Source organism: Rattus rattus, chromosome 10, assembly GCF_011064425.1.
Source record: "Rattus rattus isolate New Zealand chromosome 10, Rrattus_CSIRO_v1, whole genome shotgun sequence".
Classification (NCBI taxonomy): domain Eukaryota; kingdom Metazoa; phylum Chordata; class Mammalia; order Rodentia; family Muridae; genus Rattus; species Rattus rattus.
The window spans coordinates 32306591-32319414 of NC_046163.1; the positions used below are offsets into that span (position 1 = coordinate 32306591).

The 12824-nt window shown below is 39.7% G+C and overlaps 1 protein-coding gene across 6 annotated transcripts in view; it reads right to left on the reverse strand.

The window, feature by feature from the left end:
• Nucleotides 1–12824, reverse strand: part of Smg7 (SMG7 nonsense mediated mRNA decay factor) — a 62785-nt gene that overhangs the window by 6539 nt on the left and 43422 nt on the right. For 4 of the 6 annotated variants that reach the window (XM_032915736.1, XM_032915732.1, XM_032915734.1 and 1 more), the window contains 9 exons: nucleotides 12182–12344; nucleotides 11555–11708; nucleotides 10170–10240; nucleotides 8348–8408; nucleotides 4866–4985; nucleotides 3554–3980; nucleotides 1990–2134; nucleotides 1200–1582; nucleotides 481–852 (listed from right to left, as the gene is read on the reverse strand). In XM_032915736.1, the coding sequence (XP_032771627.1) occupies nucleotides 481–852; nucleotides 1200–1582; nucleotides 1990–2134; nucleotides 3554–3980; nucleotides 4866–4985; nucleotides 8348–8408; nucleotides 10170–10240; nucleotides 11555–11708; nucleotides 12182–12344 (1896 nt within the window). The remainder of the gene's footprint in view (nucleotides 1–480; nucleotides 853–1199; nucleotides 1583–1989; nucleotides 2135–3553; nucleotides 3981–4865; nucleotides 4986–8347; nucleotides 8409–10169; nucleotides 10241–11554; nucleotides 11709–12181; nucleotides 12345–12824) is intronic. The other 2 variants (XM_032915733.1, XM_032915735.1) reach the window with 1 other exon arrangement.

Below are 12824 nucleotides of genomic sequence, written 5' to 3' on the forward strand. Positions count from 1 at the left end.
GTAGCATGGCCAACAGTGAGGGAAGACCAAGATCCAGAAGAGTAAGACTGCAGGACACAAACGTTAATGAGTAGTAGTAATTAACACAGACAGCAGCGCTTACAATGTTATGCACCTGTTTCTCTTGAGTAACGAGCAAGAAGATAACTGACTTTGTTTCACTTAATTTGTTTAAATACCCACAAGACCTATTTTTAAATTCAGATGACTCAACCCAACTAAGAAGCTCTTTCTTTCTCAGAATTCTCTATCATGATGCTGTTAGATGTTCAGCTATTGAACCCTTCAGTCCTCCAAACTAAGCATATGACTTTGAAGAGGCCAAGTCCTACACCATGAGTAGTCTTTAGAGTGTTTACTTCTCATAAATACGTATCCATTTTCATGTATCAACTTAAAAGTTGTGTGAATCTGAGATGGTCTGAAGTTGTGCAACCTCAGACAGATCTCCACAGAACCTGGGGATGGGAAAGGACATACCTCAAATGGCATCCTGGGCACAGGATCCTGCTCTGGACGGAAGACTCCGGGTGACCGTTTGCTCCTGCGGTCCATATTTGGTTGCTGAGCCATTACTGCTCTGTTATCAGCCATGCTGTAGGAAGAATCCCAGTAGAACTCTGGGACCTTGACTTCTGAGGGATTATGGTTATATGGCTCCATGGGGAAAGGCTTCATTTTTTTCTCTAGAGGCTGTTGCTGTATTACAGGAGGCTGCAATGACGGCTCAAACAGTTTTATAGGGTCTTGGGTCTGAAGGTAGTAGGGCTGTTTCACAGGCATAATTTTCCCTAGTGGGCTTTGAACCTGAGGGGGATTCCACAGCTGTTTGGAGGCATCTGCCTGTTGATACTAAAAAAGAGATGCCTATCAACAAGACGAAGATAAACTACAATCGCTCTGATAGTTAAACGTAGCTTCTTTACTTCTTCAGAAATTTTGAGACAACGACTTTGAACTCCCACCTTTTCTGAACTCAATTATTTAAGAAGTTTGATGAATGTATACATGACAGGATGTGTTCCCCCTTCTGGTTCATGTGCCGTAAGAATATGACATGTAAGACTGGTATCATACAAATAAGGCAAACATTGAACCTTCCTAACAACACGAACAGTAGTATTTACTGAATGGTCAAACAGGGACCTATCTCCGCCCTTCTTGCCACTCTAGCCGACAGAACACATGAGCTTGCCTACCTGCTGGAATCCAGAGTGGTGAGGCGGGCTTTTCCCCAAGGCTGGTATGACTTTTGTAGGGGACTGCTGTTGCTGAGCTAGAGCTTGAACCTGCAACTGGCTTGTAGACTGTGCTGTTGGCTGAGCTGGTAAAGATGTAAGGGGTGGCTGGGAAGGTGGCTGTGATTGTTGAGGTCCCTGGTTCATTGGCCCTGGTCCGGAGGGCCGTTGCTGGCTGTAAGGAATGTGGGACTGTTTCCCAGCTTGCACCTGGTTTCCTGCTGGAGAGTGAGCTGTAGACTGAAGAAAGGTTCCTGGGACAGAAACACCAGCTGGGAAGGTGTATCCTGAGCCCATAGAAAATGCCACAGGAGGGGGTATAACATATGTTGGGGGCGGGAACCCTTCAAAACAGAAAAACACAGCTTTAGTCCAAAAGAAACTTGACAAAAGAAAGGTGTAAAATTTGAGAAGAGGGTGTTTCTTATATATTATAAAAAGCAACAACCAACCATGCAGGTCTTTAACATGACATTAAGAAATACAGACTATTGGTTTCTTTTGCTCTAACATTAAAGTAATCACTATTCTAAAGATACTCTCATGTTTTAATGACAGCATGGAGGAATCTTCATAGTAACTGACCAGCACTAATGTACTGACTGACTATATAGAAACTACTCAGTCCCTTAACCATTAGGGAAGCTAAACTTCTTTCCCCTTAGTAACATTGCCCTAAGAATACAAAGTATCCAGTGAGTGAACAGAAAGCCCCACACTAAAGGAATTAGGCAGAAGAATGTGTATTTACCTGGTCGGCTGGGAAGAGGAGGGAAGGCTCCAGGGTGATGGATGGGGATGAACTGAGAATTATTTGTTTGACTTGGAGTTTGAGTGACAGGAGTTTTCCTGGCTTCGGACACTGGGGTCTTTCTTAGTTCTGTCTGGGATTTTACCTACAATCAACAGAACCAAAACTAATCATAAAACTTGGTATTAAAAACCCATGCATTAGAAAGAAGCACCCACCCTAGAAAATATTTAAACCTTACAATGTCCATCTAAGTTAACATAAGAAAATCAAAATAAATTACTAGTAATAGAAACAAGGGCTTTCATTTACTAATACACTTATTTTGCTTTCTTATAATCACAGAAAAATAAGGAAAAGGAAGGTAGAAATCATTTGTTTAAGTGAGATATCTCATATCAAGAGGCTGAAGGACTTGCCCCCGATCTTCACCTAGGGCTTGCCATGCTGAATTCTGATTTAATGAAAACTGTTACCTCACAGGTGACACACTGTGGCTCTCAGTTTAACTAGGAAGCACTTAAGTCTCTTTAAACAAACACGAGAATACTTCCAGCAGCAACAAACAGGCCCAAAGTTCTAAATATCAAGTTAACAAAGAGGTGCTGCAGGCAGTCCTCAAGGTTGAGCAAAAGGCAAGAAAAATAGTTGCAGACAAAGAGCATGACCACGCCTGCAAACTGTTGTTGTCTTATATTGTAGAGACAAGGTTCTGCTTGGCAGGTCCGCAAGGCAAACATCTGTATTTGCCAAAATGAGCTAACAAATCACACAGCTTCTTGCATAGTCATCAAAACAATGATACTAATAATAAAAGTCAAGATCCTTTTGTACTATATGAAATTAACAGTATCCCTTTGGAAAGGTATAAAAAGGTTACAAATAGCTGGGAAACTTTTTTCTCAAACAAGGTTTGAGTTCTTGTTTTACCAATTTTTTGACCAAGGATACTACTCTAACCACCACTGGCTCAAACAGATATAATGTAGAGACGCTTCATTTTTCTCCAAAAAAGTTAAGGTTTAGTTTGTACAATGAACCTTGCTTTTGATAGGGTCACTATGTAGCCTTGGCTAGCCTGGAACTTACTATGTAGACCAGGCTAGTCTCTTACTTCAAAGACCCACATGCCTTTGCCTCTTGAGTGCTGGGTTTAACGATATATATTTATCACCACACCCAGCCTGCACTACCTATCTGGGGGGTCAGGGGGTGGGGGGAAGAGGAGATAACACAACAGAAAGCTTTGATATACTTTTAATTCTACTAGATGCTATGAAAGCCCCAAAGTCTTCTGTAATATTATTAACCGGTAATTATACTTTCCAAAGAAAAGAATAACCCTGCGTGGAACACTTAAAGAGAACTTGACTGATACAGGAACCCTGCAAATCGATAAAGTCACCATCTACCAGAGCTCTGTATATACATACCTTCCTATGAGGTAAAAGAATGCATTTAAACTTCAGAATGGCTAATGCATTGGTCTTTATGAACAAAATGTGAAACCTTGCCGTTTGAGTGAGCCTTCCTCTCCCTGCTTTATAGTTCAAATACAGCTTACCTGCACTGCCACACTCTGCTTTCCTGTTTCCTGCAACTTTCCTAAGGTGCATCTCTTGGTCTCAGCTCTCCTCTTGCTGCTGTCCTTCTGTCCGTCATCCTGAGTTACAGTTACTCCTTTGCTACAGTCCCTTCTCACCTCTTTGGGAGGAAAACTTCTTCCTTGGTCTCTGTTCACTTCTCGTGGCTTAATGTTCTCTTTGAAGGTGACCACTGGCTTCTCTCCTGAGTCACAGCTGGTGCTTGGACTTCGGCCTGTAGACAGCACTGACTTCAGTCCTGGGCTCCCGTCCGAAGCGTGTGACTCTATCGCAGATGTTTCTTGTAGGATGAGGTTCTCTTTGGCTTCACTGGGGTCTTCTAGTATTAATTCTGGGATTTCTGTGATAAATAACAATTTCCCTACCTCATTTTCACACTGAATCAGCCTAAAAAAGCAAGAATAAATTCATATATAAAAAACATAAACTACAAATGTCTATCTATAAATTATAAACTATAAATCAGTAATCAATTGTGTGTAGCTTTAACATTTAGGGGGAAAAAAGACGATAACGATGACAGATTAGCTAGCAAACAGTATTACTCAGTACCTGAGACTGCTGTGACCTTCACAACCAGCACATCACACTCAGTCTTCTGTCTTTCCCCTCCTAGTAACTGTGGTTACACTTACTGAGCATGATTTAAGACACTAGTCTAAAGTCCTTGATATAACCTGTAAGAGAGCTATATATACTTATCTTACAGGTAAGTGAGGCCCACCCAGAAACGGTGTAAGTTTATTTAAGCATGCAAGCATTCAAGTGCACAGAGCATGGCAGGAGTTTAAATACAAACATTAAGAAATAATAGGCTATGTCCCATCAGGAAGATGACAGCTTCACAGAGAAGATCGGAGCTAGAAACTGAACAGGAACCTCACTAACTCCAAAACCTGTGTTCTTCCCACTACACCAGCAAGTGCATCTGCTTTGTCTTTAGTGCTAGAAGCATGGTCTGTCCCGACTGAAACTGAGCAGCACATCCTTGCCAAACAAATCACCCACTGAACCTGAGAATACCCAATCCAATTCAAATAATACAGATGCTTACAAACTGGAGCAGCTCATGATAAATAGCAAAGGTGAGATTAATTCTTATCATAGTTAACAGGCAGTGTAGCGGAGAGAAGAGAGTCTAAATATACTTATGATCACTTGGCTCATAACAAGATATGCTACCAGTGCGTAGTTCATCATACTTTATACCAAAGTCTAAGATATACATGAGGTTCATTTGTGTGTGATGATAAAGGGATCAAAAGGGCATACCGTGGCTGGTTGTCAGCAATCCATTTCCCTATGGAGATCAAACGCTGCTGCCGTATTCGCCGTTGTTGACCCTCTTTGTCTCCTGTAATACCCTGATGGCCTTTGGAAAAATCCAAGTTCCTAAAAATGACATAGCACACTATAGAAGCTAAAACACTGAAGAACATTTCCAGGAAACCAAATGTAAATATATCAAGATGTTTCCCACACAGGCCATAGACTACATGTAATCAACTATATTTGCTTGAATTTGTATTTCCAAATATAAGAAACTAAGCAAGAAATAAAACCAAAGTTCATTACATTATTGTATTATTTTTACTTTCTAGGTAATAAGCCAAAATCATCCATAGGTTTTGTTATTGAAGATTTTGTTTGGGGTTCTAAGACTGAATCATGTTCTTGTCTATGCCAGGTAAAAGCCCTATCATTACATGAAACCCTAAATATCAGTTTTCTAAATACCATGACTAATTACATGCAGGCGGTGGTGATGCATGTCTTTAATACCAGTGCTTGGGAGGCCGAGGTAGGTGGGTATCTGCGAATTCAAGGCCAATCTGTTCTACCAAGTTAGTTCTAGACAACCAAGGCTACATAAAGAAACACTGTCTCAGACAACAAAATAGCAGGGTTGGGGATTTAGCTCAGTGGTAGAGCGCTTGCCTAGCAAGCACAAGGTCCTGGGTTCTGTCCTCAGCTCCAGAAAACAAACAAACAAAACAAAAAACTCCAAGGTAAAAAGACAACAAAATAGTTAAGGGTCTCTGATGGACATTTTAAAATTTTATTTCTTTGTGCATGAAGTTGTTACATGTATATATACGCACTATATGTATGTCTGGTACCCGTGAGGCCAGAAGAGGGCATTGGACTCCCTCAGACTGGAGTTTCAGGTGCTTTTGAGCTGCCATGTGGGTACTGGGAATCAAACCTAGGTCTTTTGTAAGAGCAGAAGAGTGCTCTTAGCCACCTCTGGCTCCTGAGACACCGATTACAAAATATTTCACTGTACTTTTTGTTCTCTAAATCAGAAAAGTGTGCGTCTGTCAGAAAGTATATACACAGAAAGAGTAAACCAGTGCAGAAAGGGTTCCTGAGACCTCTTGTCAATAATTTTAAAAAGAGTCAGAGGCGGTGGTGTATGCCTCTAATTCTGGCATTTCAGAGTTGGAGGCAGGACAGCAGGTTTAAAGACACCCTGGGTTTCATAATGAATCAATGCTGATCTTCAACCCAAAATGCCATTAACCAAGTTAGGCTGAAGAACACAAAGATAAGTGAAAAACAGTCCCTATATTCATGAAAAGGTAATTAAAATTAAACCCAATACACCTTACAATAAAACCACATAAGGAATAAAAAAGTAAAGTGAAAGAATCGAATTCCTTCCAAAAAAACTATGGGAAGTTTCAGAGCGATACCTGAGCTGGAGCTTAACGGGCAGAATCACTGACCAAGGCGATAACGAAAAGGCCGAGGAGGTGGGAATGTTCTAGTGTAAAAAAAAGCATACAGAGAAAAATACAGAGCCAGAAGGAAGCATGAGTGCATGGTAAGTATAAATATTGAGGATAGGTAAGTATAAATAAAGAGGCAGAAAATAGGGGCCAAGGGGTTAAGAGGTGACGGTGTGAGTGAGTGAGAGCTGACAGTGTGAGGACGCACTGAGTGGTAGACAGTTTGAAGACTCGGACATCAATCTAAAGGAGACTCCAGGATAACTGTCGATACGCAAACCTGGGCTTTTGATTTTATTTTAAGACACTGTCAGTAGTAGAGGCATTTTGGTAAGAGAATTATAACCCTTGATGAGGGGAAAAAAAAGGCCTTTCTAATTTCTGGATTGGTTAAAAAAAAATGTGTCAACAGACTTTATGCTACAAGAATTAAAAAAGGCAAAATTATTTTAAAAAATGCTTAAAAAGGAATGAACCAGGAGTGAGAAACTTACAAAGATGTTAAACAGTATTTGTGACTACACTGTTTTTGTCTTTGCTTTAACTTTTCCAAGTTAAAGTTTTTGATTATGCTCTCAGGATTCTCCCTCCATGGCTAGCTTCCATTGCTATTTGTGTAGCAGCTGCAGCTAATAAAAAATAAATTCATAGCTTTTGTAAGAACAAAGCCATGAGAATTTGGTAATTAAGGTGACAAGGGTAGTTTTAAGTGGTGGCAAGTTGAGAAGTGAGTAAACCTGAATTCAGGAAGGGCAGCCCACATTGCTCTTAGTTACGGAGAAATACACAGCAACAGAGATTGTGAATTTTATTTTACTTTTTTTGGAATGACCCCCCCCCCAAAAAAAAACAAACCCCACACTTGCATGTTAGTAAGCTAAAAGAAGATAGCTATTTGGGAAGAAATAGGGAAAACCAGTGGGAGATATATTGGAAAAACACTGTGTAGCAGAGTAAAAGATGGGGGATAGGAAAGCAGGAAGGAGAGAACAAGATAGACAGGTAGACCAAGAAGGCAGGAAGAGACCACGGGTGGCTGCAGCAAAGGATCCCTTTGCCTCTTTGCTACTGATTTTTTTTTAAATTTTAATTTCATGTAAAATTAGTGTGTGTAACGTAGAAGGAAACATGCGCATACACACATGGAGCGTGTCTACCACTCTCGGCCTTACTCCCTTGAGACAGGGTCTCTCATTGACTTGCTTCTTATTCACTTGTTTGTGTATTCATTCATTCACTCATTATCTCCAGCTCCACACTGGGTTACAGGTATATCACGCACGCTTGTCTTTTATGCGGACACCGGGACCCACACTCATGCTCGCACAAGTGTTCTTACCCACTGCCCTGTCAGTGCTACTGACACGCAAAACCATAAATAATAACCTTAGTTAAAATGTAGTGTTTGCTGAGCATGGTGTGGTGCAGTGCGTGCCTATGATCTGGACACTGAGGAGGCAGAGGCAGTAGGATTGCTGCATGCTCGACACTAATCAGGTCACCAATGACTATAGAGACTCTGTCTCAAAACAGTCTGGTAATATGGTTCAAACCTTTTAATTCCAGCACTCAGGAAGCAGAGGCAGGTAGAATTCCAAGTATGAGGCCAGCCAGGTATACAAAGATAGTTCTATGGTAGTCGGGGCTACAATATCAAGACCCTGACTCAAAATCTAAGAATGAATATGAATAACCAGAAGATTCCCTTTTAGGATATTTCTTAATTTTAAGGGAAGTAAAAAAGTAGAATTTGTGAAGTATCTCCCAGGGGGAACAATTTTATTTTTCACCTCTTTATTCTGCATTTCTCTCAAACACTTCAGATTGATCTCACCTACGCACACATGCAAACCATGGCCCATGCCCATATGCTACTCTCCCAACCCGAATACCAATAAACAAGCAAACGAAGGACTAAATGTTAAAGAAAAGAGGACACAGTTGGGACAAATCAAAGGCCTCTCTACAGGCAGGCCAGATTCCCACCAATTTTCATGCTGGAAGCACGTCAGAGTCACTTACCTGAAAGAAGGTCTCAAAGCCAGGAACCCTTGTAGTTCAAACTCCTCTGGAAGTGGTGTGGCTTAAGAAAAGAAGATGCCAAAACTTGTAAACATTTTTATTAAAATCTTATTATTTTGTAGATATGAAAAAAGTGAATAAAGAAACATATGGGAAGAATGTGTCATGCCCGTTTTCTGCTCTTCAGCGTCACCATCTTAAAAAGTTAAGTCATTCAAGGAAACCCTGACTGTCATCTCTGTCCCTAGACACCCCTGACATTCCAAACTACACATTGGGGTTGCTGGACACAAAGAACTCCCTCATCTGCTCTCTCAAGAATATACAACTTCAGTCAGGTGTGGCAGTGCACGCCTTTAATCTCAGCACTCAGGAGGCAGAGCCACGTGGATCCTTGAGTTCAAAGCCAGCTTGGTTTACAGAGCAAGTTTCAGGACAGCTAGGTCTACACAAAGAAACCCTGTCATGAAAAATCTAAAGAAAAAACCAAATGAACCAATCAAAAACAGAATCCAGATCTTCATCATCAAATCTAGTAGGCCCAATGTTTAGGCTACATATGATCTTTAAGTTATTCAGTGACAACACTAATGTGGTTGAGAGTGTACAAGAAATAATCTTCGGCACGATCCAACATTCCCAGGTGACTTACTGCAAATTATTAACAACGGAAGAAGGGAGAAGCTCCATGCTGCTTAGTACAGCACTATTTATAAAGAAATGTAAATTAAGGAAACAGGTACACGTGCATTTGTATGTTTGTGTGCCAGGACAGTCTCAGGTGTCACCCTCAGGGTGTCCACCTCCTCTGAGAAAAGGTCTGACTGGCCTGGAACTATCAATTAGGTTAGATGGGTGGGCAAGAGAGAGCCTGGGATCCTCTTTTTTTCTGGCTTGCCAGTATAGCGATTCCAGAGATGAAGGGAATTATTTACAGGGGATCTAGGTATTGAATTCAGATCCTCATGGTTGAGAAGTGAAGCATTTTACTGACTGAGTTATCTTCTCAGGGCCTTGATAAGAACAATTTCAAAGATAGGATAATAGACTATGACACATATATTTATTATGAAGTCAATAAAAACTGGTTAGCAGCAGTTGAAATGTTAACATTACACTGTTAAATTTAAAAGCATGTTTAAAGTGGTATATGATTCCTATGTTTGTACACAGGAGAATGTCCTAAGATCATGCACTATCATGTGGACAATATAAACTATTATACTATGGGAGATCTACTAGCAATTTGTGTCTTTTGTGCTAAATTCTCTGAGATGTTTAAGTATCTGACAGACTGGTGTTCACATCACTTCCTTAAAACAAAATCCCTAGTGGGGCTGGGGAGACAGCTCAGCAGTTAAGAGTACTTGCTGAAGCCAATTTTGGTTTCTAGCGCCTACTCCCAAATATCTGTAACTCTGGTTCCAAGAAACCCAAGGCCCCGCTCTGTCACTGTGGACCCCAGGCAAATACATAGTATAGTATGTACACACAGGCAAAATACTCATACATGTAAAACATATAAACCTAAAAACAAACAAAGAAAAATCCCAAACAGCTAGTAGTTGAAGAGACAGGGAAGAAAATGGATAGAATGTAAAGGTCACGACTGCCTACTCTAATGAAAATCAGAGGGGACTCCAGGAGAGTTACCCACATCCAGTCACTTCATCAGTACCACAAGTCAGAGCCTCTCTTAGACACCCATCTTAAAGTAAAACAAACAAGCCTCACCAAAAGCCCAATTTCCCTGGCTTTCCCAATTACCTCCCATTACTGATGGAGAACCAGAGAGACAATACACAATTCAAGCACCTCTTACCATTAGTACTTGAGAGATCATCTTCACGGGGATGAAAACTATTGAGAAGAGAAATTAGCCAGGGCCAGATACTGTAAATCAAAGAAAATTTCACATTTTATTCTTATACAAGAAAAAGTAGAATATTAATAAATTATAAAGATGGTATCTCTAAGGACTCCATCCTTTACTTACTGTCCCACTACCCTGACATTTTAAAGGCTAAAACCCCAATACGCATTTCCAAAACTACATAGGCAAAAACACACGAGAGAGATGCATTACTGTATACTACTTCCCAATGCTCATTTAATGGGTGGGAATAATCTGTCAAAGACTGAATACATATATTTCCAAAACAGTGGAAATGTTCCCCCATTAGTGACAAAGAATGGTTGCACTAAATTCAAATCTCTGTTCAAAGTGAGTCATAGTGACTTGTTTTAGGGTCCAATGCGCATGGCTACAATCTCATCACTACATGTGCAACTGAAAGGATCACTGCAGAGACACAAAACCTCTGTAAGCCAATGGGAAACAGAGTCCACAGCTTAGAGTCTATTAAATAAAACACAAGTTTGACTTTTAGAGCACACATAATCAAAAACTGTATATAAAAAAAGCAGTACCTAAAAGCCTGCGCTAGCATTGCCCACATTAATACTTAAAGGAGACAGACACTATCCTATGCTACATGCCTAAATCACATTCACGACGGTACTAAAAACGAAGGTGTGTGTGTTTAGGGAGGAGGCGAATTCTAATGAGGTCCCATGATTTATTAGATAACCCTTTGTTGGTGTGTACATCCCAGGTCACAGCAGAAACATCAGAGTTAAAACGACTCTAAGATATGCAGGGGAGGGACTTTGCCATTACAGTCTTTTTACAATCAAAAGTACACTGAAAATGTCATTCATCACTTAAAAAAAAAAAAAAAAGTTCTTAAAAACTGTTTCTACTGTATTGAGGAAAGTTAAGAATTGTTTCCAGTCATCCAAGGTCAACTAAAATAAAAATTAAGTATAAGTACAAGGCAGAATCAGCTTGTGTATAGAAAAAGGAAGTTCATTATTTAAACATAACAGAAAAGTATGGCACAGATACAGCTTAAAAAGACAAACTTGATTTTTAATGTCAAGTTCATTTTGAAATGTGAAGACTGTCTCTTCATGATATGGCAACTGGGAACAGGGGAATATAAAAGGAACCACACATTTCTATCTAAGATCATGTGCCTAACAGAATTCAAAACAAACCAAAGTCTGCATGGATATTTCCATTTCAATTTTCAGAGTGGGCAGAAAACAGTCTTCAATTGTTCAATACGCTTTTTGAAGGCAGTTTTCCTGTGTCTCTGAATATTAAACAACCACCTAACCACCTTAAAATTTTACAACACTTACTACTGTCTTTCATCCACCACAGCTTCTTGAAAGACTCTAGGTCGGAGTCTTAGCCAGTCCATGGAGACCTTGACTGCAGGAAGGGGATAGGCATTGTAGGACTCCTGAGAATCATTCTGGAGAGGACATTTGCACAGGATGCCAAGAAAAGACACTTGGGGGTAGGGTAGAGAAAAAGATTCAGAATGTGTAAGGCATTTGAAAAAGCAAACCAGCTCAAAATATTACTATGAGCCTTCTTCTGTATTAAAGATTCACGTATCTTAGTTTCCTTCTAAATAGGAATTTTTAGCTGGGCATGGTAGCCCATAGCTATAATTTCAGTATCCGAGAGGCTGTAATGTGAGGACCATGAAGTTCAAGGTCAGCCAGGGAATATATAGTAAGACTATCAAAAAACAGAGAGAAGAAAACACTTTCTATGTTAAATGTGATATAAAACAGATGAGTGGTATAAAGCAGACAGACAGACAGAATTTGATGTTTACATCTCTGATCCAATATTAAGAATTATAGGACTTATTTTATGTATCACTGCATTTGGCTACATTTACAAAAATACAAATATACAAAAATAAAAAATATATGTAGATTGCACCTTTCAGATTTGAGTGATTTAATACTCACTGAAGAGGGCCAGCAACTGTGTCCAACACAGCTGTTCATCTTGGCTGTAACTGTGCTGCTCTGTTTCATTGCTAAAGTCACGAAGATGATGAAGTTGAAACAGGTTAATGACAGTGACATGAACTAACTGCTGAGAGTTGAAAGCTTTTTGGAACAGCAGTCTCTGTAATGGGAGACAAAGATACTGCATATATTATCAAGAGCAGGGTCCATGTTAGACACAAGAATTACTAAACATCTACATTCAAAATCACAGAGTGTTATAATAGCATTACTAGATGATTAAACTGTCCCACTCTTTTGTGTGTGTTTTTTTTTTTTTTTTTTCGGAGCTAGGGACCGAACAGGGCCTTGCGCTTCCTAGGCAAGCTCTACCACTGAGCTAAATCCCAACCAACTGTCCCACTCTTTTATTGTAATATTTTATATGGGTCTAATGTCTTAAAAAAAAAAAAACAGTAATAGAAAGGATCAATTCAGGCACTACTCAGTTGTTTAAACTACTGCTTGAGCATTTTTGTATTAAAGATTTTGTATTAAAGATTAAAAATGTATTAAAGATTTATCTATTTTTATTTTTTATAAATATAGCTGTTTTGCCTGAGTATCTTGTCTATGTACCATATGTATGCTTGGTACCTAA